The sequence below is a fragment of the Saccopteryx leptura genome, chromosome 1, assembly GCF_036850995.1.
Source record: "Saccopteryx leptura isolate mSacLep1 chromosome 1, mSacLep1_pri_phased_curated, whole genome shotgun sequence".
NCBI classification, from domain to species: Eukaryota; Metazoa; Chordata; class Mammalia; order Chiroptera; family Emballonuridae; genus Saccopteryx; species Saccopteryx leptura.
Genome location: NC_089503.1, coordinates 27,911,655 through 27,932,695, shown reverse-complemented (window position 1 = coordinate 27,932,695; position 21,041 = coordinate 27,911,655). Strand labels below are relative to the sequence as shown.

General features: G+C 39.6%; 1 protein-coding gene and 1 long non-coding RNA gene across 2 annotated transcripts in view; one reads left to right on the top strand and one right to left on the bottom strand.

Moving 5' to 3' along the window:
- Positions 1 to 1,731: 1,731 nt before the first annotated feature.
- LOC136391679 (uncharacterized) lies at positions 1,732 to 8,070 on the bottom strand. The gene is made up of 3 exons (XR_010748883.1): positions 8,012 to 8,070; positions 6,063 to 6,181; positions 1,732 to 2,651 (listed from the first exon to the last, which is right to left on the bottom strand). It is a non-coding gene; the product is annotated as an uncharacterized lncRNA (long non-coding RNA).
- A 1,003-nt stretch (positions 8,071 to 9,073) lies between these two features.
- The window catches only part of CAT (catalase), a 28,766-nt gene continuing 16,798 nt past the window's right edge, over positions 9,074 to 21,041 (top strand). Inside the window, exons 1-6 of the mRNA XM_066363441.1 lie at positions 9,074 to 9,238; positions 16,365 to 16,536; positions 17,646 to 17,756; positions 18,898 to 19,028; positions 19,472 to 19,576; positions 20,157 to 20,282. Of these exons, the coding sequence (XP_066219538.1) occupies positions 9,173 to 9,238; positions 16,365 to 16,536; positions 17,646 to 17,756; positions 18,898 to 19,028; positions 19,472 to 19,576; positions 20,157 to 20,282 (711 nt within the window). The 5' untranslated portion in view covers positions 9,074 to 9,172. The remainder of the gene's footprint in view (positions 9,239 to 16,364; positions 16,537 to 17,645; positions 17,757 to 18,897; positions 19,029 to 19,471; positions 19,577 to 20,156; positions 20,283 to 21,041) is intronic.

The window sequence follows — 21,041 nt, the reverse complement described above, 5'->3', positions numbered from 1 at the left end:
CCTCGGGGTCTCGAACCTGGATCCTTCCGCATCCCAGTCCGACGCTCTATCCACTGCGCCACCGCCTGGTCAGGTGAAATCTAGTCTTGATCACCATTTCTGTTTCCTCTAGTTCCTCCTATCCCCTCCCCTCCCCTCCCCTCCCCTCCCCTTTCCTCCCCTCCCCTCCCCTCCCCTTTATTTCCTTCCTCCCCACCACCATTTTTTCCTAATGAGGGTAGATTCTGTAATCTCCATCTACTCACCACCATCTCTTTTAGTTCCTTTGAAGCCTTCCTTTATAGCCCAGTCCCCACAGCTAAATCTGTCTGTTCTCACAGCCCAGTGTGTCACTTGGAACTCTCTCAGGAAGGCACTAGCTTTTGTACCCAGGTCATCGTTTCTTTTAGGTCCACAAGAGTATAAAATAATAGAACATCTGCATTTAATTATGATTCAGCCTTCCTGGCTCCACATCCACAAATTTCGAATGCTTTGAAGGAAAGAGATGTTTGCTACAAACATTGGCGGTAGTGACAATGTTTTGATCTGCTTTTCATTCCCTGGATATAGTCATAAACAGAGGCACAGGGTGGCTGAAATGGTTGTGAGAGGGATGTCTGGGTCATCTGACATGGTGTGGAGAGTGCTCTTCACATGTCTGTACTCAAAAAAATTTTTTCTGCTTTTTTAGTTTCTATCTTTAATTTTATGTCTTTCTTTTTCTTTTCTTTTTTTAAACGCTGGCACAGAACACTTAGCTCTTTGACTTTGGTTTCATAATTTATATGGCTGACTTCATAGATTATCATGTTTCATGTTACATAATATTCTGAGAGTTACAAGTAACTTCTTTTCATCTTTAGGGCATATGGCTTCCACCCTGGTATGCTTGGGAGGGGCAAAGAGTAAAACACGGTGGGGGAATAGGATGTAAGGGGACATACGCTTTCCCTGGTACAAACCACACACCTCCCTTGACCCCAGACCAATGCAATGTTTCTGCCCATAGTTTCTGCTGAATGCCCTGTCTGTGCAGCCTATGGTTGGCCACTGATGAATCCTTCTTCCCACCATGATGTTCCCCATGGGGTTCATTATGGTGTGAGGGGTCTTGGTGACGTATTTTTGGCTCCTTTTGTTCATGGTGAGCTTCTGCTGCCTCAGCCCCTTTCCAACACCATCATACTTTCCTTTGTTCAAGGTTTCCGTTATGATTGATTTCTTTTTTTTTCTGTAGATACTTGGATATACAAGCTCAGACTGTTTAAGGAAAGTGTGTTGTTATAAGTACAGTGCTTCTCTCACACTTAATTAACTTCAGACATCAAGACTTGTGTTGGAAGGGTTACTGTCAAGAGAACAGTAAATGGAGTAATCTCTAAAACTAAACAACATGATCCTACAGCAAGATACATCATGTTCTAAACACCACCAAAGGCGGCCATAAAATCAGTGCCTCTTTTGAAGATATTATCTAGTATTTACTAAATTAATATCAACTAATTATACAGTAATGAAACAGTTGGAAACAAATATTCATGGTCAAGTAATTATCCTTATCTCAGGATAATAATATAAAGTAAGCTCACAGTATATTTTGTCATATGGCTCGGGGTTTTATAATTATTGATACATTAAACTTCATAATATATATAAGAATTAAGAAAACCATATGACCATTTCTCTATGTAGCCTGATCGTCTGAATTTCTATCTTCTTATTTTTTAACTTCTGTCTTTGTGTCTTAAATTGTTCCTACAAAATAAAAAAAAAAAGAAATCACTGGGTTCAAGGCAAGGTTATAATGTAGGAAAAGTTTAAATTCAGTGGCTTCCACTTCCTCAGCCTTCTTTTCCTTGGTCCTGCTACTTCTTTACCCCCATATATAGCCTAACACTGGGCCCCTTTCTGGCTCTCAGTCAGCTACTGAATGATTATGTATAAAGATACATACATATACACACACATATAGATGAATGCCTGAGGTCACACAGTTTGTAAATGGTTGTGCTGGGGTTCGAACCCAAGTGCTCTGAAGCTAGAGCAGGGAATTTTAATCGTGCATCCTGGTGTTTTGCCTCCTGACATCCTGCCAGCCTATGATCTGGGTTGATAGGAAAGAACAGGAGGAGAGAGACACCTATCCCAGTCCTCCTAGTCTACCATTGCCAGCTACAACCAATGGTTCCCCCCAATATGTGCGTTTTATAAGTGTTCACTTCTTCAAAGATACATAATTGTGTCGTCTTTGTTCATATGGAATGTGTTGCTTTATCTCCAGGATCTGTCACATTTTTGGATTGTCAGAGTTTAAGAGCACATGGCTGGTTTCTGCATACAGATAGATGTAAACCCAGGGTTAGCACAGATGCAATATTTAACAGCATAGACAAGGGAGATCATCAAACTATCTCAAAGACAGCAGCATTGGGAAATAACTTCAAGCCAGGCCCAGCAATCCCAGTGGTAAACACGATGGGGTGGCTCAGGCTTTGCAGGGTCCCAGCCGAGAGAAGGGAAAGTGTAAGCAGCAGGAGTCAAAGCCAGTCCGAGTCAGGTACAGAGGCCAGTGTCCCTGGGAGAACTTGAAAATGGCCTGCTTACCGATGCTTGCTTGCTCTCTAGTCCGACCCAAGCTGTCAAAGTACTATGATTCATAATGAAGTTAGCTGTTTAAGAAGAAATAAAAAATAGAAGAAATCTCTTCAGACTTCTGTGGTAACAGGTGGATCTGGATCACACTGTGCTCATTGTTGGCATTGTACTTAACAGCTATTCATCCTCCAAAGATTCGCTTGGCTGTTGCGTCCTCAAGAAAGCCTCTCATGGCCTCTCAAGTTCAGGATAGGGGAGCTGCTTAGGTATTACCACAGCAGCTGTATTTCTCCTCTAGAATGCTCTTCACACAGTGGCATTGTCCGGTGTTGTGCCTATACCCATCTCCTTCAGTGTTGGGTCCCCAGAACCAAGCATGCAGAGTGCCTAGGACATGGTCGACGTTCACTAGATGGACTGAATCCCATGGGATGGTGCTGATGGCTGTGACTACAACATGAGAGATGCCCATTCTGAAGAATCTAATAATGAGGCAGTTTTTAGGCATCTAGCGGCTAACTACTTACTTATCTTTAACATTTTATTAACAGTTCACAATTTCAGTGCTGGTGAGTATGTAAAAAGGCTCAACTTTTGCAGAGAACAATTGAAAATGTGTTGCAAGAGACTTTAAATGTTCCTATGATTTGGGACAAAAATTATTTCTAGAAATAGATCCTAAGAAAATAAATACAAATACAAAGGAAGGATGTTGAGTATACTGTTATTTATAAACAATGAAATGTTCCCAGTAAGGGAATGTGTAAGTGAAGGAACCCTCCTTTGATTGCATATTGTGCAGCCATGGGGGAAAATGTCACATTGTGTAAGAATATTTAATTACTTGAGAAAAATATCATCCTATAATGTTAAGTGAAAAAAGCAGGATACAGGGCACAACTGGTGTGCCATGGTGCCCATGAGGCTGGTGGGTCGAGTTTTGGGATGGGTGGTGGAAAGGTTTATCCAGTTGGATTTAGGTATAAGAACGTGACACAAAGGATGAGGCAAATTAGTCACCCCAGTGCCTTCCTGGGGAGTGTTCACAAGGCACAAGGCTTTGCAATTTGGAAAAAACAGAAGATTCAGCAAAATTTCAAGAAATTGCCATGGAGGAAAAAAAAAGTTGGAACCTCACAGGAATCCCAATTCATAGATCGATATCTGATCATCTGAAACTTCTCTATTTTGTCTTCCTAAGAAGACAGTCTCAGGAAGTAATTTAGCAGTTGACCAGCCATTGTCAGGATGAGTTGATCAGCCTTTGCCAGAAGTACAATGTGGCCAGATTTTGCAGAACATCATAGCAGAAGAGAAAACCCATGACTGTTCCCAAGAAAATGGGGAAAAAACATCAAATCAAAAAGCTCAAGAAGAATATGAACAGATACAGCTAAGTATACTGCTTAACCCTTTGAGCAGCACGAACGTTCATGTATGTCCTCGTGCCTCCTGTCCATCCAAATAACAAAAAATTTTATTATAAAAATATGTAAGGCAACATTAAAAAAAGGCAAATGTATGTTCTTATTGTTTCCATAAATTGAATATCAAACAAACATGATTTTAAGTTAATGAAACTGTAACTGGAACTAATTTAATTTTTTGAAAAAAAAAAAAACAACTCACTCCCAGGGGTCAGCAAGCATGAAAAAAAACTCACTACTCAAAGGGTTAAGAAACAAGAATTTGAGAGAAAGAGAGAAAAGCTCAGACTCTGCAAAAGGAAGAAAACAGAAGTGGTCAAAATATTGAGCAAAAAGACTAAAAGGGCCAAGCAAACTTGAACTTAGAAATGAAGAATCTTCTTAAAACACATTAGAAAAAAATTAAATCAGACGTTTTGTGCTTAATCCAGGGTTAAACTACCCTCTGTCTGTCTATTGAGTTCTCTGGCATATGCAACATATGTCCTAACAACTCAAGTTATCAGCATAAACTGGGTTGCTAAACTATACTAATATAGAAATGTTCAAATATTTTTGCTCTTATGAAAGAAATTTTCTATACATGTTCTACACAATATGATTTGTCTTTTATTTGTTTGCCTCTGAAGGAAGGCTGACCTGAAGAATGGAAGGAACCTTTATCTGGGTTAGTTTCAAGCATGTATACTTTTGTACCATATGATATTCAGATGAAAAAAAATGTTCTGAAAATGAAAAAAAAGCAGGACACAACATTATATATTTTATATGATTCTTTCTAACATGTACACAAGAGAAAATATTGGTTAAGAAAGATATGTATTACCATCTATGGGTGGTTACTTATATTATATATTATTCTGTATTTTCCAAGATTCCATTAGTAAGCATACATTACTTTTAAAATCAGAAAAAAGAATTTAAGGTAATAACAAATTCCAAATTCTTGTTTCTGTGTTTACTTTTTCCCAAACACCCAGGTCAAATAACATCACACATGCAGAAGGCTCATGGATTCTTTTCCCCTTTAGGACAGTTTCAACTATGGCCTTTAGCAGACCCCAGTGGACATCTGGGCTACTTCCTTCTAAATAATTATTCTTATTAAAGTAGGAGTAAGATGTGTTAAAGTAAAATAGGTAGAGCAGAGGGTACATGCCATCACCACATATAAAACTGCTGGCACTTTTTAATGCAAATTCTACTTCCTCCTCCAGCCTGTGCAGGCTGTCTGCAGTGGGCTGAACATACAACTGTGGTGATTGATGCTCACTGTCCTTCCCTCAAAGGCCTTCTGGATTGCAACACATCTCTTTTCTTTTATATTGTGTTCGTTCTTTCCTCCCTAACCCTGACTTTACAACACAAGGACATTGTGAAGAGAATAAGATTGAAATATATATGTAGAACATTCTCATTCCTCTGAGCGTGGGTGGAATCAGAACAGAAATAAAAAGATTAAGTTTCTGTTACTCCTTATGCTGCTTTATATATCTGTCATCCAACAAGACATAATTCATTCTCTCAATTTTCCCCCCTCAAATACTGATGAAAGAAAATTTGTCTATAAAGTTTCCCAGTTCAGTACTCAATCTTTCCTCTTAAATGTTTAATATATGGCCCTCTTTGTAAGCTTAGTTTTAGATTTAGTGATATTAGAATTAATAATATCTTTTGTGGCAGTACATTTTACTTCATTAAGTTCTGAACAATCAGAGAACAGCACTTTCTTAATAACAATGCCATTCAGTATGAACCAAAATATTCATGCGCTTATATTAATAAAATATAAAAATCTGGGACCAAATTTGTTTACTGAACCAATCATTTGGAATTACCTTTAGGAGTTAAACAAATACGGTTTAATGTATTATATTTTAATGTCATACGGGGTGACATTGGTTAATAAAATTACACAGGTTTCAGGTGTACAATTCTATAATACATCATCTGTATATGGTTTAATGCATTTTTAAGGTAGGGCTTATTTTTAGAAGTGTTTACAATGATCTATATGTAAATTATAGTCACAAAGGCAATGAATAGAATTCTACTTACGTAGCCAATATAAATTTCACTGTTGTTACTTGTAAGCACACACCTTATTTTAACATGCAAGATATGACATGATCTGAAAGTGTCTTGCTTCTCCATTTCTCTTTCACTGAAAACAGGTCCTTAGGAATCCAACAGTAATGGAAACAGAGAAAACAAAACAAAACAAAACCCAGGACAATGTTTATATAAAGAACAAAGGTTAACACGTAACTCCAGGTGTCTTTTTATTTACTTTGTTGATATTAATCTTAGTTAATGAAGAAAATGATTGGTTTGATTCTTTCAATATTTATTTGTACATGAATAGACAGGACTAGAATCCTGGCTTTATCCCTTAATAATAGCATAACCTTGGACCATTTACTTATTTAATGTCTCTATGCCTTTGTTTCCTAATCTGTAAAATAAGAATAATATTAGTACCTAACTCATAGGATTGTTGGGAGAGTTAACTGAGAAAATGCACACAAAAAGCTTAAAACAGTTCCTGGCACAGAGTACTCAATTAATTCTAGGTGTGCAGGAATACTACAGAGAGCAAATCAAGGGGCCTTGCCCTCACAGAGTTTATACTCTAGTGGTAGTGTGGATGGAGTGGGTAGCAAGAGACATCACACAGTCACACAGCTGATAGCATCTTTACAAATGTGTTAAGTATAATGAAGGAAAAATATAGGGCAATGAAGATCAACCTGTTGTTTTTTTTAATGAACTACAGAAGTTAAACTTTTATGATTTGGATCAACAATTTTCAACCAATGCACCATGGCAGCAATAACTTTTTAAACATGCAATGCCTGACTAGTCAGAAGCACCGACCTCTTTTATCTTAGATTGTAAAATAAAAAAATGACAACAGCCAACATAACATTAGCTGTCTTTTGTGAATGAATCAAAATTATATATATATATATATATATATATATATATATTTTTTTTTTTTTTTTTTTTTTTTTTTTTTTTTTTGCCCTGGCCAGGTAGTTTAGTTGGTTAGAGTGTCAATGTCAAGGTTGCATTCAATTCCTGGTCAAAGCACATACAAGAATCAACCAATGAGTGAACAAATAAATGGGACAACAAATCGATGTCTTTCTCTTAAAAAAAAAAAGCTATTGTCTGATCAGCAAAAACTATACTTTTGGCATGCTGCAGATTTTTAGTACAGTAATTAGTTTATGTGTGCCATGAGATGAAACAGGCTGAAAATTGCTGATTTAGATTCTTGATATCACATTTTTGTAAAATCAAGAACATTTGAAATTTACACTATTAAACTTACACTGGTTATATGTAGGTTAATTAAAAAAATCAAACTTAAATACTGAGAAATTTTAATTTAAAGATGATAGTATATTTATATATCAAGATGTTTAAAGTTAAATTTTAGCACCTGAAGGAGGAAATCATTCAATCCATTTGCTCACAATGACAAATTGGTTGATCACTTATTAAATACATATTTTATTTTTCAACTATAATATTCTTTAAAGACACAGAATTTTTCAATATTCTTAGAAAGGCAGGCTAACAGAGTGGTTCAGGGTCTCTCAGGCTTTAAAATGGGAACACCAAGGATCTAAGCTCTAACATTTAGTTAGCTTTAAAGCTTTAGGCAAGTTCTTCCAACTCTCTTAAGCAGATTATTCATATTTAAAACGGGAATAAAGTTTACATCACGAGATTGTTAAGATGAAGTGATAGTCTGGCAACTGTCTAGCATCCTCTGGCAGCACATAGTAGATGCTGAAAAAAGAGAGCTGCTAATCCAAAGGGGACGGTAAAAGGCTGATCTTTTTTGCTATGGATTTTAAACTCTTAAGGCCATCAAGAACTTGTCAATGTTTCATTTTTCTATGTTTTTCAAAATGGCACATTTTTTGTGCATAGTCTGTCTTAAAGAAAAAATAACGTAACGTTATTTGAAAGTAAGATTACCAGGTGAGCCTTACTTGCATTATCAGGGTTGGCATTTCTTCCAAATTTCCATCAATTCTTCAGTTGCAAAATATAAGGTCTACCGGAAAGTTCTGTCCGTTTTTGGAATAAAACAAAATACAAATTTTTCTTACCGTCAATATACTTTATTAAATAATATAATTGCCATTATTATTAATGATTTCTTGCCAGCGTGAGGGCAATTTGTATATCCCATTTTTGAAAAATGTTTTATCTTTTGATGCGAAAAATTGAACCAGTCAGTGCTTGTTTGATATCTTCTTCATTTTTGAATTTTTTGCCCTTCAAAAATTTTTGTAAGGACAAAAACAAGGGATAGTCGGTATTATTCCTTCACCAAACACTTTCAATAAATTTCTACATGCTTCTGTAGCATTTCTTCCTTGTTGAAATTCGTAAAAATTACAGTGGCGTAAATGAACTTTATCAGTAGCCATGGGTACACTATCCCTTCACACATAAGACTAACGTGAATCAACTTTGTTTTAGTTCATTTGCTACGTCAGTATGGATACATTAAGTGATAAAAATAGAGAGGCACACATGCGCCAAATAAACAGGTGCTTACCTGTCAAAACTTGTTGTGATAGAAACGGACAGAACTTTCCGGTAGACCTTATAATACTAACTTTAGGGTATACATGTCAAAGGTTCATTTTCCAGAGAAAAATTTAACCAGTATTTTGACTTCTAAGAGCTGCGAGCTTATTTCCAGAGTTCAAGCTCCACCCAGCAGGGCCTCGGCAGAACTAGCAGGTCATCAACAGCGGGTCCCAGGGCAGCCTGAAAGATGCTGATAACCAGAGGTGCGGGTCAGATCTCTGCACCCCGGGGTCCGCCCGGGGTTCATTAACCCCGGGGCTTGGAGGTCGGAGGGGCGTGGTTCCTCCCTCAAGATCGAGCTTCTCAATCCACCCCTGCTCTTCATTCCTCTACCCCTCACCCCCCTGCTCCTGCCCTTATTTGGCTTTAATCCCATCGGGCCTGGCGCTCGAGTGGCCAATCAGGAGGCGGTCCTCCCGAGGGGGCGGAGCTGATTGGCGGACTCTGAAGACGCCCGCTTCATCTCCGGGTCCGCGGACGGTCGGCCTGCTGAAGGTGGAGACGCGCCAGCCGAGGCCGCTTGCAGCGTTCCGTAAAGCAAGTCTGACACCATGGCGGACAGCCGGGATCCAGCCCGCGACCAGCTGAAGATTTGGAAGGAGCAGCGGAACAAGGAGGTACACCCTGCGCTCCCCGAAAGCAGAGCGTCCTTGAATAACGGCCCTGGCCTTCCCGGCGCGGCGACGTTGCGGGGGCTGTCCCCTTGATCCCGGACGGGGGGTGGGCTGCTGGTCGTTCCCGATGGGGTCACATTCGCTGGGAAGAGGGGAGAGGGTTCTGAGGCGGGGGCAGCAGGCCTGCAGGATTTGTCCCGAGTGGGTTGGTTGGTGCAGGTTTTCACGGCTTGTGGGACTCGCGGGTGGTTGGCTCAGAATTGTGCTCTTTTGCCAGCTGGGACAGAGGTCGCAGCTTGAGGGAGAAATGGAGGCGCGTGGCGAAAGAGGCAGAGAACGGCAGCTGCAAGAAAGGAAGTGAGGGGGAAGTGGGAGCAGGCTGTGTTCTGACTTGGCTCAGACAATCACTACAAGCTTCCCTATTAGCGGCTGCCGTGGGATTAGGGACTGTGCTTTGCTGTCTCGGTGATCCCAGCACCAATCACGGTGACTGACTGATATTTAGTATGCACAGCATTAAACGACTAAATGAAATATATATTTACATCCGTTATTCCACGGGCACTGGAAAACATCAAACCTGGCATTTTTGAGCTAGAAGTGACATTAGCGATTAGTGAATGCGTTCATTCACCGATCTTCTTGGAGTGCCTGCATGTGCTAGGCACGGTGCAGGGGGGGGGGGGGGTACAGATTTCAGCAAGGCCAGATCTGTGATGTGGAGAAGAAGCTCAAAGTCTAGTTTGGGAGGCAAGATAAATAAACAGTGGACTACCATCCACTGTGGTGAGGGCTCTTATGGAGGAATCTGTAAAGTGTAAAAGGAGGGACCTACTTCCTAGCCAGTACCCAGAATTTTAAGGGGCATCTTTGAGGAGGCTGGATTAGATAAGAGCACATGTAGTCTTGAGTCATCTTTTATCACATTGGCCCAGAGAGTCTAAGGGACTTGCCCATTTCCGGTGGTGGCAGGTTCATGGCAGAGAGAGGACTAGAGTAGAGCTTTTTCTCATCTTGCCTAGTGCTCTTCTAAGTATTCATGAAATGGGTTATTCATGCTAACTGCACATGGATTGCTTCAGTTCATTCCCTGTTTGTGAGAAGACTGCTATTAAGGGCCTGGCAAGTCTCTTCTCATCCTGTCCTTGATTGTATGCCAGGAGGCTAGTTCAGTTTTTATGAGGTTTTAATCAAAGTGAACCAGAGAGACTTGGGTCTTATTAATCAAACACATACAACTAATTTGTGGCAGAATCAAAATCAGAACTCAGCTCTTGGGGGCAGAACTTTTTCTGTGCCCAGTGGTTGCTAAATCCTAGAAGTTTTCATGAATACTTGGTGAATTGAGGAAAATATGAATAATGTAATGAATTTTTCATAAAACATAATTTATTCCTTTTTAAAGGACTCCTCTTTATTATGAGACTAGCTGCCTCTTCATTATTAGGGAGAATCATTGACTGTTGTTAAATTGTTAAGACCCTGCTGGTAATTTGCCCTAAATGATTGCCTATTTCAGAAATAGCTGGCCTACAAAGCATTTCTGTCATTGGGGACTCATGGTAGAAACACTGCTGTCTCTTCTACCATGGTATTGTAATGCACTGTGTACATTGTCCTGACTGGCAGTCCCATTAATGACTTGTTGTAGCTGCTCTGAGTGCAAACAGCTTAGTTTTTGAAGCGACCTCCCCCGAGGCCCAAAAAGAATTTTGCTTATGTCACAAAGTCTGTATAATTTTCAGATGCTTTATTATAAAAAATTTCTAACATTCAGAAAAGTAGAAAGAATTGGGCAGTGTATACCCATATATCCACCATTTAGATTCTACAATGGACATTTTGCTTTATATGTTTTATTACATGTGTTCCGTCTGTCCATCCCTTAGTACATTCATTAACCCATTTTTTTATTTTTGGATGCATTTCAGAGAAAGTTGTAGATATCAGTAGACTTTACCCCTAAACACTAAGTATGCCCATGAACAAAGTTCAGGGTTTATGTTTTTAAGGTAATACTTATACACAAATAAGTAGGTCATTCTGTGATATATACACCTCTGAATCCTATTGCCTTATCAAGATACAGAAGATTATCACCACCCTGGGAAGTTCCCTCATGTTGTTCCTCAAACATCTCTTGGAATCCCACCCTACGCAACCACTGCTGATCTTTTTTCTTAACTGTTGATTTATGTACTTTTTTGTGTAATGATTCTTTAATTCAGCAAAAATATATATATTTTAAATTTTATTTATTGATTTTAAGGGAGGTAGGAGGGGTCAAGAGGTATCCACTCAGAGTTGCCACAGTTTTAGTTGTTCATTGATTGCTTGTATGATATGCCTTGACCAGAAAAGTCCAGGGTTTTGAACTGACAACCTCAGCATTCCAGGTCGATGCTGTGTCCACTGCACCCTCATAGGCTAGTTGCAAAAAATGTTTTTTAAGATTCATTCATGTTGTATATCAATCTTTTCTTTTTTTAATTGCTGAGTAGTATTCTATTGAATAATATGCTACTATTTGTTCATCCTGTTGCTGGGTACCTGGGCTATTTCTAGGGATTGGCTAGTGTGAATAAAGCTGCCATGTAAAACCTTATACCAGTCTTTATGTGCTCATATGCTTTCATTTCTCTTAGGAAATACCTAGGAGTAAAATTGCTGGGTCGTAGGGTATGTGAATGGTTTCTGAGAAACTGCTAACAGCCTTTTTCCAAAGCGATGGAACCATTTTACACTTCCATCATCAGTGGATGAGAGTTCCAGTAGCTCCACATCTGTCAGCTTTTGGTGTGGTCAGTATTTTAATTTTAGCTGTTCTGGTGGGTGTGGTATCTCATTGCAGTTTTAATTTGCATTGCCCTGATGCTCTGTGGTGCTGAGCACCTTTTTATGTCCTTATTGACTGTTGATATATGTTCCTTGGAAGTATCTGTTCAAATCCTTTGTTTTTAAAAATTGGATTTTCTTTTTATTATTGATTCATAGCCCATGTTTACGTTGAATCATGTGTGGGTTAAGTGCTGTAACAATAGATCTAGATCTTAAAATATATAATGATGTAAACATATTAGGAATTTATTTCTCTATTACATGATGAGCCAAAGTGGTTTGAGGTTGAAGGGGAGAGTGAGTATCCTTCTGCCCATAGTTATTGAAGGCTTTAGGCTGAAGGAGGCTTCCCCTTTGTCATCCCATGACTTTTAAGGTTGCCCTGAGTGTCACTGTCTAGCCACAGACTGTTAAGAGCATGGAGAGGGTGTGTGGGGGAGGCTTAGGGGTCAGGCTGGAAGTGGTGTAGGTCACTTCTATGCACAGTCCATTGGCTAGAACTCTGTCACCTGGCCACACCGAAAACGAACTATGAGGGAAGCTGGGAAATGTAGTCCACCTCTGAGTCCAGGTAGCTGACCCTACCACATTATGCAAACCATACATTCCGTGTTTGGCGAAAATCTATCCAGCTATCTTGTGATGTGGTGAAAGGCAAAAAGACAATCTCTTTTTAAAGATTATTTTCTTCTTACTTTCTGACATTAAAATATTCTTTCTGTTAGAAAATTATGGCAGTAACATATGGTATGTTTTTTAAATCTCCCTTTGCTTGACAAATGCTTTTATATTAGTGGACAGCTCTGTATCAGTATCCTCTCTCTTACTCCCCAAGTTGTTTTTACTTTTATTGGGCTCTCCAAGCTTTAAGTTTTGGAGCTGCTATCTGAGGGCACCATGTTGTCTCCTTCAAGACCAGATGCAGAATGCCAAGCTGGGTGTATCCTTCGAACCAGTGTTAACCAATGTGAAACAGTTTATTGGGCGTCTCTGCTTGTATTCAGATTTTGTTGCTGACAAGTGAGCTGGGAATTTTGTAAACTTTAATAAGTAAGCATTGAGTCAAGTATGTTCCTAGGTATGACTTGTATCTTCTTAAAGATCTTTATTTCTCTTTCTCTTAAAATACACGGAGGGGAAGGAGATGATCCTGCAGGTACTCCCAGTCAGCTTGGATGGAACTCAAATGGGAACTTTGTTGCTTGCTGCTAATAATGCCACAGGCTCTTCCACTGGGATACTTATGCTTAATTAATGGCCTCTGTTTCCTTAAAAATTGGAGACTTTGAATATTTCAGGCCTTACCTTTTAAAACAGTTCCCTTTTTATATGGAGAGAGGTTGGATCTTAGCTCATCCCTCTCCCCTTTTTTTTGTTCAGTGAATCATAAAACCTGCCTGTGAAGGTCTATATTTTTTTAGGGTAACTTAATAACCAAATTGATGTAACACTGCCAACATTTGGGATGGAGAAATGGTGGTGATGTAATTTCCTGTGCACAAGTGCTTTGGATTCTCTTGGGAACTACCTAGGAATGGAATTGCTGGGTCATCGTGTTGAGGAGAGAGATACAGAGAGGGAAGAGGGGAGAGGGAAGGAGATGGAAGGAGAGAGAGAGAGGCTGACACATTATGAGTGATGGAATAAAAATTTCTAAGCTTCTATTTCTATTTGCCAACATCTAGACCACGCCATATTTTTATCCAGATTAGAAAACAGGCTGATTGCAAAATATAAAACAAGCAAATATTTAGTTTTGTTTATTTTCTCTTTGTTTTTGTTCTTTATTATCTTACTAAGTATTGTGACTACTGTAGTTTCTATTACAAAGAGCAAAGAGATCTTAACATTTGTGGATTGATCATTCTTCATTTATTGAGCTTTTCTTTCTTCCTTCCTCTTAATCCTTTTTTTTTAAAATTGAAGGACCATGCCAGTTCTCAGTGCTCCAGACTTATTTAATAAAGACAATTTCATGACAGTGAACACCTCTTTTGTAATAGTTATTATTTTGTGCATTTTAAAGGTTTTATTTTTCACAGGATTATTCTAAATGTTTGCTAATTATTGAAAACCACTGGCAATGTTTGATCATTTCTGGTTGGCAGCCCACCAAGAACAATGGAAAGCAATATGAGGAACTATAGCAGTCCCCCTTATCTGCAGAGGGTATGTCCTAAGACCCACTGTTGATGTCTCAAACCACATATATTAGCTTGTGTGAGGAAAGCTGCTAAAAAATTAGGACAAGTGATTTATTAGAGTAAGGAATTAGAGATGGTGAATGCTGTTTGTAAGTTACCCACATTACATTTCCAAATAGGATTGGTGTTATGGAGGCAATACCTGTATTGGTGGGAAGGAGGCCCAATGGTGGCAAAATTCCAGCATTCCCACTCTAAAATTCCATGATTTATTTTCATCAGGCAAGACCATCTCAGTTTTTAGTTGGTTGATTGATTGGTCGACTGTTTCATCAAACTACTCTTCATCTGCTTCCTTTGGACAGTTTCATACCTATTCAGTGCAGTTTGATGTGGGCTCACGCACAGATTTTTTAGGGCTCCTTAGGCAGCTATCCTGTATAGCCTCTACAGACTCGTCACTGACTGATGGCCTACCAGAACGGGGTTTCTCCACCAAACTGCCAGTTTCCTTCAACTGCTTATCCCACTGAGTAATGTTATTCCTATGTGGTGGCACTTCGTTATAAATGCTCCGATATTCACGTTGCACTTTGGTCACGGATTCAAATTTAGCGACCACAGAACACTGAACTTCTCTCTGTACCGTCCACATCTTGACTGGCATGGCCGTGGGCTGCTCCGCTGTATACACAGTGTTACGTTATCATCTGTGCATGTGTACATGCTGCCACATCATCTTACAGAAACTGGGAGGGTTTTCCTTTTATTTGGTACAGATTTCACATTTCTATCGTCTTTTGTTGCTTTCCTGTGACCGGTCAAAAGTGCACCATGACTTTACGGACACACTGTATTTCAGTCCAGGTTGTGGAAAGCCTGAGCATAATGCTCTTTTTTTTTGTATTTTTTTTTTTAATATTTTTCCGACGTTAGAAGTGGGGAGGCAGTCAGACAGACTCCCGTGTGTGCCCAGAATGGGATCCACCTGGCTTGCCCACTAGGTGATGCTCTGCCCATTTGGGGCATTGCTCCATTGTGGCTGAAGCCATTCTAGTGCCTGAGGCGGAGGCTATGGAGCTGTCCTCAGCGCCCGGGCCAACTTTGCTCCAGTGAAGCCTTGGCTGTGGAAGGGGAAGAGAGAGATAGAGAGAAAAGAGAGGGCGAGGGGTGGAGAAGCAGATGGGTACTTCTCCTGTGTGCCCTAGCTGGTCAAACCCAGGACTTCCACATGCCAGGCCGAGGCTGAGCCAACCAGCCAGGGCCCATAACGCTCTTGGGTGTGTGAAATTGGTACCTTTGACTTTGATCGGTAGCCATTTTTGAATTGTCCTTTCAGGATGGAGATGGGTTAGCCTTGCTTTGCCCACACATCTCCCTTGATGATGGAACAAGATGAGGCTAAGAGTTGCCCAGAATCAGGGGCTTAGAAAATTCTGCTCCCAGCCCAGGGAAGGGATAGCCGAGAGGCTTGTGGTATAACTGAAATGGGAGAATTGAGTGGATTAAGCTAATTTTTTATTACAGTAAAAGAACTTATCCCATTTCAGAGACATTTGATATCTTTAGAAAATTAATACTATAACAGCCATCCCTCCCTATTTTTTTGTAATTGGAAGGAGATGGTGCCAATAGCTGGTATACACTGCTTGAGAACAGGGTGACCCTCTTTAACATTTATGGTGGTAATAAAGCAATTGTGAGTTCTGAGTAAGGCACTAACTAGCATTGCTTCTCTAGAGACCATCTTTTCACGATTAGTTTGGACATTCAGTGTTAAGCAGGGACATTCAGAGATCCCTTTTTGGGGTCTCTGTTTGGGGGTACCCTGTGTGGAGCGTGGCTGTATCCAGAGCAGGAGCTGAACTGGTTGGCAGTCTGTGTATCTTTCTGCTCTTCAGAGCACATTTCTTAACAGATTGCTGTTGAGATTGTCAAGGACTTCTGAGACCTGACTATAAATTTCATGCAGTGGCGTGTATCTTGTATTTCAGTACTTCGGACACAGAAATTTAAAAGAAATTAGGGTCAAAAGTATGAAAATTGCAAAATGATGTACCCATGACAGTGTAAATGAACATTTTTTGTTGTTTCTGTTGGCGGTGTTCTAACACTGCTGCACTCTTTTTCCTTTTGTGTCCACCTAGAAACCTGATGTCCTCACCACCGGGGCCGGTCATCCAATAGGAGACAAACTTAATACCATGACAGTGGGTCCCCGGGGACCCCTTCTTGTTCAGGATGTGGTATTCACTGATGAAATGGCACACTTTGACCGGGAGAGGATTCCGGAGAGAGTCGTGCATGCTAAAGGAGCAGGTGAGCGCTGGGCCCATTTGTTGTGAAAGCCTTGTTTCCTAGAACCGGGGTTGACAGTGATTTCCCAAAGGCTTGGTGCTCCTTTAGCGAAGTGCCAAATATCCATTCCTGGGAGAAAGGAAAAATGTCTGTCAAGATAGGAACTAGTAATTAAGTGATGCCTATTTCCCTGGACGGAACAGTATATATAAAATATTTTATTGGAATTTTTCAAATAAAACTTATTTTCATTATGCAGGTTAGTGAAGAAATGAGAATACAGACATGCAGACACAGACACACTGCACCTGTAACTGGGTTTGATGCTGCACTAAATGAGAATACAGACATGCAGACATAGACACACTGCACCTGTAACTGGGTTTGATGCTGCACTGCCCGAAGGAATAAAGGAATGGGCTGTGCAGAACTGAGCCTATGGTGTTGGGGTGGTGCGTTTGTGGTCCTTTTTCTGTTTTGTCCAAAACTTCTGTAAAACTTTTATGTTTCTTTTATTACAGAAAAAAAAGATGGAGGTGGTGGTTAAGAGAAAGCTAAAAACTCAATAGGAAAAGGAAAGCTTGGGAGAAAAGAAGAAAAAGTTTCTCTCTTAGCTGCTTACTTTGACTCCCAGTTAGGACTTCCTGATTTCTTTGTTTCCTCTTCTTCCATCTCTTCCAGTTATTTTTGTTTGTTTTGCATGGCTTTTCCATGATGACTTTGGTATGTTATTCAGTTTGTTGTTTGGCTCTGTAGTGTCCTTCTTAAGTGTTTATTCTTTCTTTCCCTGCGTTTTCTTTTCTCCTCTCTGTTCTTTTTCTCTCCTAGGTCATGCCTGTACCTCAGGGGCCTCCCAGCCCTGTGTCCTTGGGGCAACCTTGGCTAGTGTGCCCCCCCCCCCCCCCTCATCTCCTCCTCCTCTGGCTCCAGCTCAGTAGCACTCAGTTTAGGGGCTTTGAATTTTGCTCTCATCATGTTGTGTTTGGACAGCTCCCTTAACCCCATGGTATTGGAAGCTCCCAGAACGCCATTGCTAAACCGTCAGTTTCTCTTGTTACCTAGATGCCTATTGAGGGTCTGATAGTCTGAGTGATGGTCTCATGATGAAGATGTCTTTGTCCTTCTCATAGGGGCTTTTGGCTACTTTGAGGTCACACATGACATTACCAGATACTCCAAGGCAAAGGTGTTTGAGCATATTGGAAAGAAGACTCCTATTGCAATTCGATTTTCCACTGTTGGTAAGTCTGTCTGTTTTCATGACTGGCATTTCTGTACTTTATTTGGGGGCATTTATAACTTAATTTTAAGAAAACCTTATTAGAAGATAGAAAACAAGCACTTCTCCAAGTTATAGCTAGGTTTTACAGTAGAAAGACTATTTTTTGAAATATGTAGGAAAACACTTATAATTCTGTTTGTTGAGGTCTTAGGAAATCACACTTATGCCGAGGCCACCTCTGCAATTCTGTGAAATTTCGAAAGAACTTTCTACAAGTGGTTGCCTCAAACGGAAGCATGGGGTTGGTGCTCTTATTCAATAACATGATAACAGCTGCCCTTTATTGAGAACTGACTCTGTGCCATCCATGCTTTACAGACATTAGCTGTAAGCTGATCTGTAGATTTCCTTTGCAATGTGGGATTCCTTCTATTTCAGAGAGGTTAAGTGATGTTTCTTGTGTAGCAGAGCTAGTAAGAATTAGATTGTCCTCCATTTTAACACACTACAGTGTTGTGATTCTGATTCTGTTTCAATCAGTATGCACTTCTAAAATACTTTGGAATGAAAATATAAATGAAATTAAGAATAAGAACCTATATTTTAACTCATTTTCTTTCTGTTAACCTCATAATTTTGATAACTCTTTTATTCTCTTTGTTCACTACCTTAATCTTCATAATTTTGCTCTTCTCTTATTTTAATTTCCTGTTTGAACAAAGCTTTCTCATGTTGAATGGATAGTCTTTTTAGCTGTTATTACATATACAGGCATATCTCCGGATATTGTGCTTTTGGTTCCAGACCACCACAATAAAGCAATATCACAATAAAGCCAGTCATAATCTTTTTGCTGGTGGAAGGTCTTGCCATCAATTGGTAAAAAATGAAACACTATGATACAAGGTTCAATAAAGCAAAGCATAATAAAACGAGGTATGTCTGTGCTCTCTTACTACTCTGTTAATTATTTTCTTTGATTTGTGGAGCAGCTTAGCTGGTGGGTGGTAGAAATAATAACCCTGGTACTTAAATAAATACCTAATTTACTGCTAGGAAATGGATGAGAGAGGCTAGATACCCATGTTCTCTGTGACTTTAGGCTTCTTGGATGCAAAGTCCTCTGCTTCTGCTCCATTTTCCCCATTTGAATCTTCTAGCTGGAGAATCGGGCTCAGCTGACACAGTTCGTGACCCCCGTGGGTTTGCAGTGAAGTTTTACACAGAGGATGGTAATTGGGATCTTGTTGGGAATAACACCCCCATTTTCTTCATCAGGGATGCCATCTTGGTATGTGATACAGTTTTTTACAGTTTGCAAATACTTATTGAGTTAAACTGATTTCTAATACTCTGTATAGGTTGACATCGAGGGGAACTCCTGGGAAAGGCAGAGAGAAGAGAATTTGGGTTGGAGGGATTGCGCTTTAAAACTCATTTTTCTGAATTTAATATCTTTTTATAAGATCAAATTATAACAGTTACCATTGGTCTTGGATTTGGTATTTTAGGATTCACTGACAATGGGAATGGTTCAGTTTTCCTTGCAGAGCATGGAAAATTAATAAAAAAAAACAGGTAGAAGGTAAATTTTATTTTAGGGTTTGGCAATTTAAAATTCTTGGAGGATATTCAGAATTATAACTCATAAACCTAGCAATAGGCATTATGTACTATAGGATGCCATAATTCCCGTCAACCTAGTTTTGTTTATTTTCTCTTTTTTCCATGTAGTTTCCATCCTTTATCCACAGCCAAAAGAGAAACCCTCAGACGCACCTGAAGGATCCCGACATGGTCTGGGACTTCTGGAGCCTGCGTCCTGAGTCTCTGCATCAGGTGGGGACACTTTTATCCTTAAGTTATAGCGTATCACCTGTGATGTAACAGGAATTATGCCTCATAATGTGTTTCTCTAGTTTTGATGATTTTATTGTAATTAGTTTTTTACTTTCCTTTTGGGAGGCTTCCTTAGATTTCTTGATCTTGAATAGCTTTATAATGACCAATTTTATTAATCTTCCCCCATTCATAGACCTTACGTAATGCTAGAAACGTTATCAATTGGTGTTTAGCAATATTAAGGATTCAAGTTTTTATCTAGTATGCAATGTTAGGGAAATGAGGGGAGAGTAATACTAAATAAATTTTACTATTAAAATACATTTTGAGTAGCAATTTAGGCTAGTTTTTATATTTGTTTTAGCTTTTCTTTATAAAATTTTGAGCCATGAAGTTAATGATTTATCTATCATTCTGCTTTAAAATTCTCCTTTTTTAAAAATAAATGATGATAATGGTAACACTTAGCTAGTATGTACCATTCTAGGGACTTTCTGGAAATTTAGAAGTGTCTTAAAAATCTAGGATGTTTTGATTTAAACAGAAAGATTTAGGGCTTTATTTTTCTGTTTCTTAGGTTTCCTTCTTGTTCAGTGATCGTGGGATTCCAGATGGACACAGGCACATGCATGGATATGGATCACATACTTTCAAGCTGGTCAATGGGAATGGAGAGGCGTTTTATTGCAAATTCCATCATAAGGTACATGTTGCCTTTGGGGTGAGAGTTAAAAGGCTCCCACCACCCCCATCTCCTTACTTCTGAGTATTGAGCAAAGGTCAAAAAGATCAAGGCCTGTCTAGCCTTTCCCTTATATCCGCCCCCAAGGATGAGAAGCATTGATTTATTTGATTAGTGCCATGAGTATTTTGTTATCCTCCACCTTTTTACACTGCCAAATTAGAAGAACTGTGTGTGGTCTCTCTTTGGTCTCTTCATGTGGCCAGAGGGTGAGACAACATAGCTGCTGTCCATAGTTAAGCTTTCTTCTCCTTCTGGACCCTGGAAACTCTGCCATGCGTATTTGGGGAAATGCTCTTCTTGTGCTGGCTTTCCGGCTTAATGTTTCTGGTGCTGGCGGGTACACAATGACATTCTTTTCTTCCTGAAGAGGGAAGAGCTAAGATTTTGATTTGGGCTTAAATGTAAGGAGATAATACAGGCCTCCAGGTTAGGGCAAAGGAGATTTCTGCCTGCTTTAGCCTAGGTTTCTAGAGTTCTTAGTTGGAGCTTAGAGTTAAGGTTTAGCAAACAGTAGAATAGTATGCTTTGCCTTTCCTAGCCCTGAGTCATTGTTCTGAATAGAGATCTCCTTTGGGGTCCAGGAGGGGACTAAGGCAGGATTGGGGCATTCTATTATAATACCTGTCTCATCATTACTGTCAAAATATACCTGAACATTTTAATTTATTCATCGATTTTTTAGCATTTATAGAGGGTGTATTGTGAATAAGGCAAATA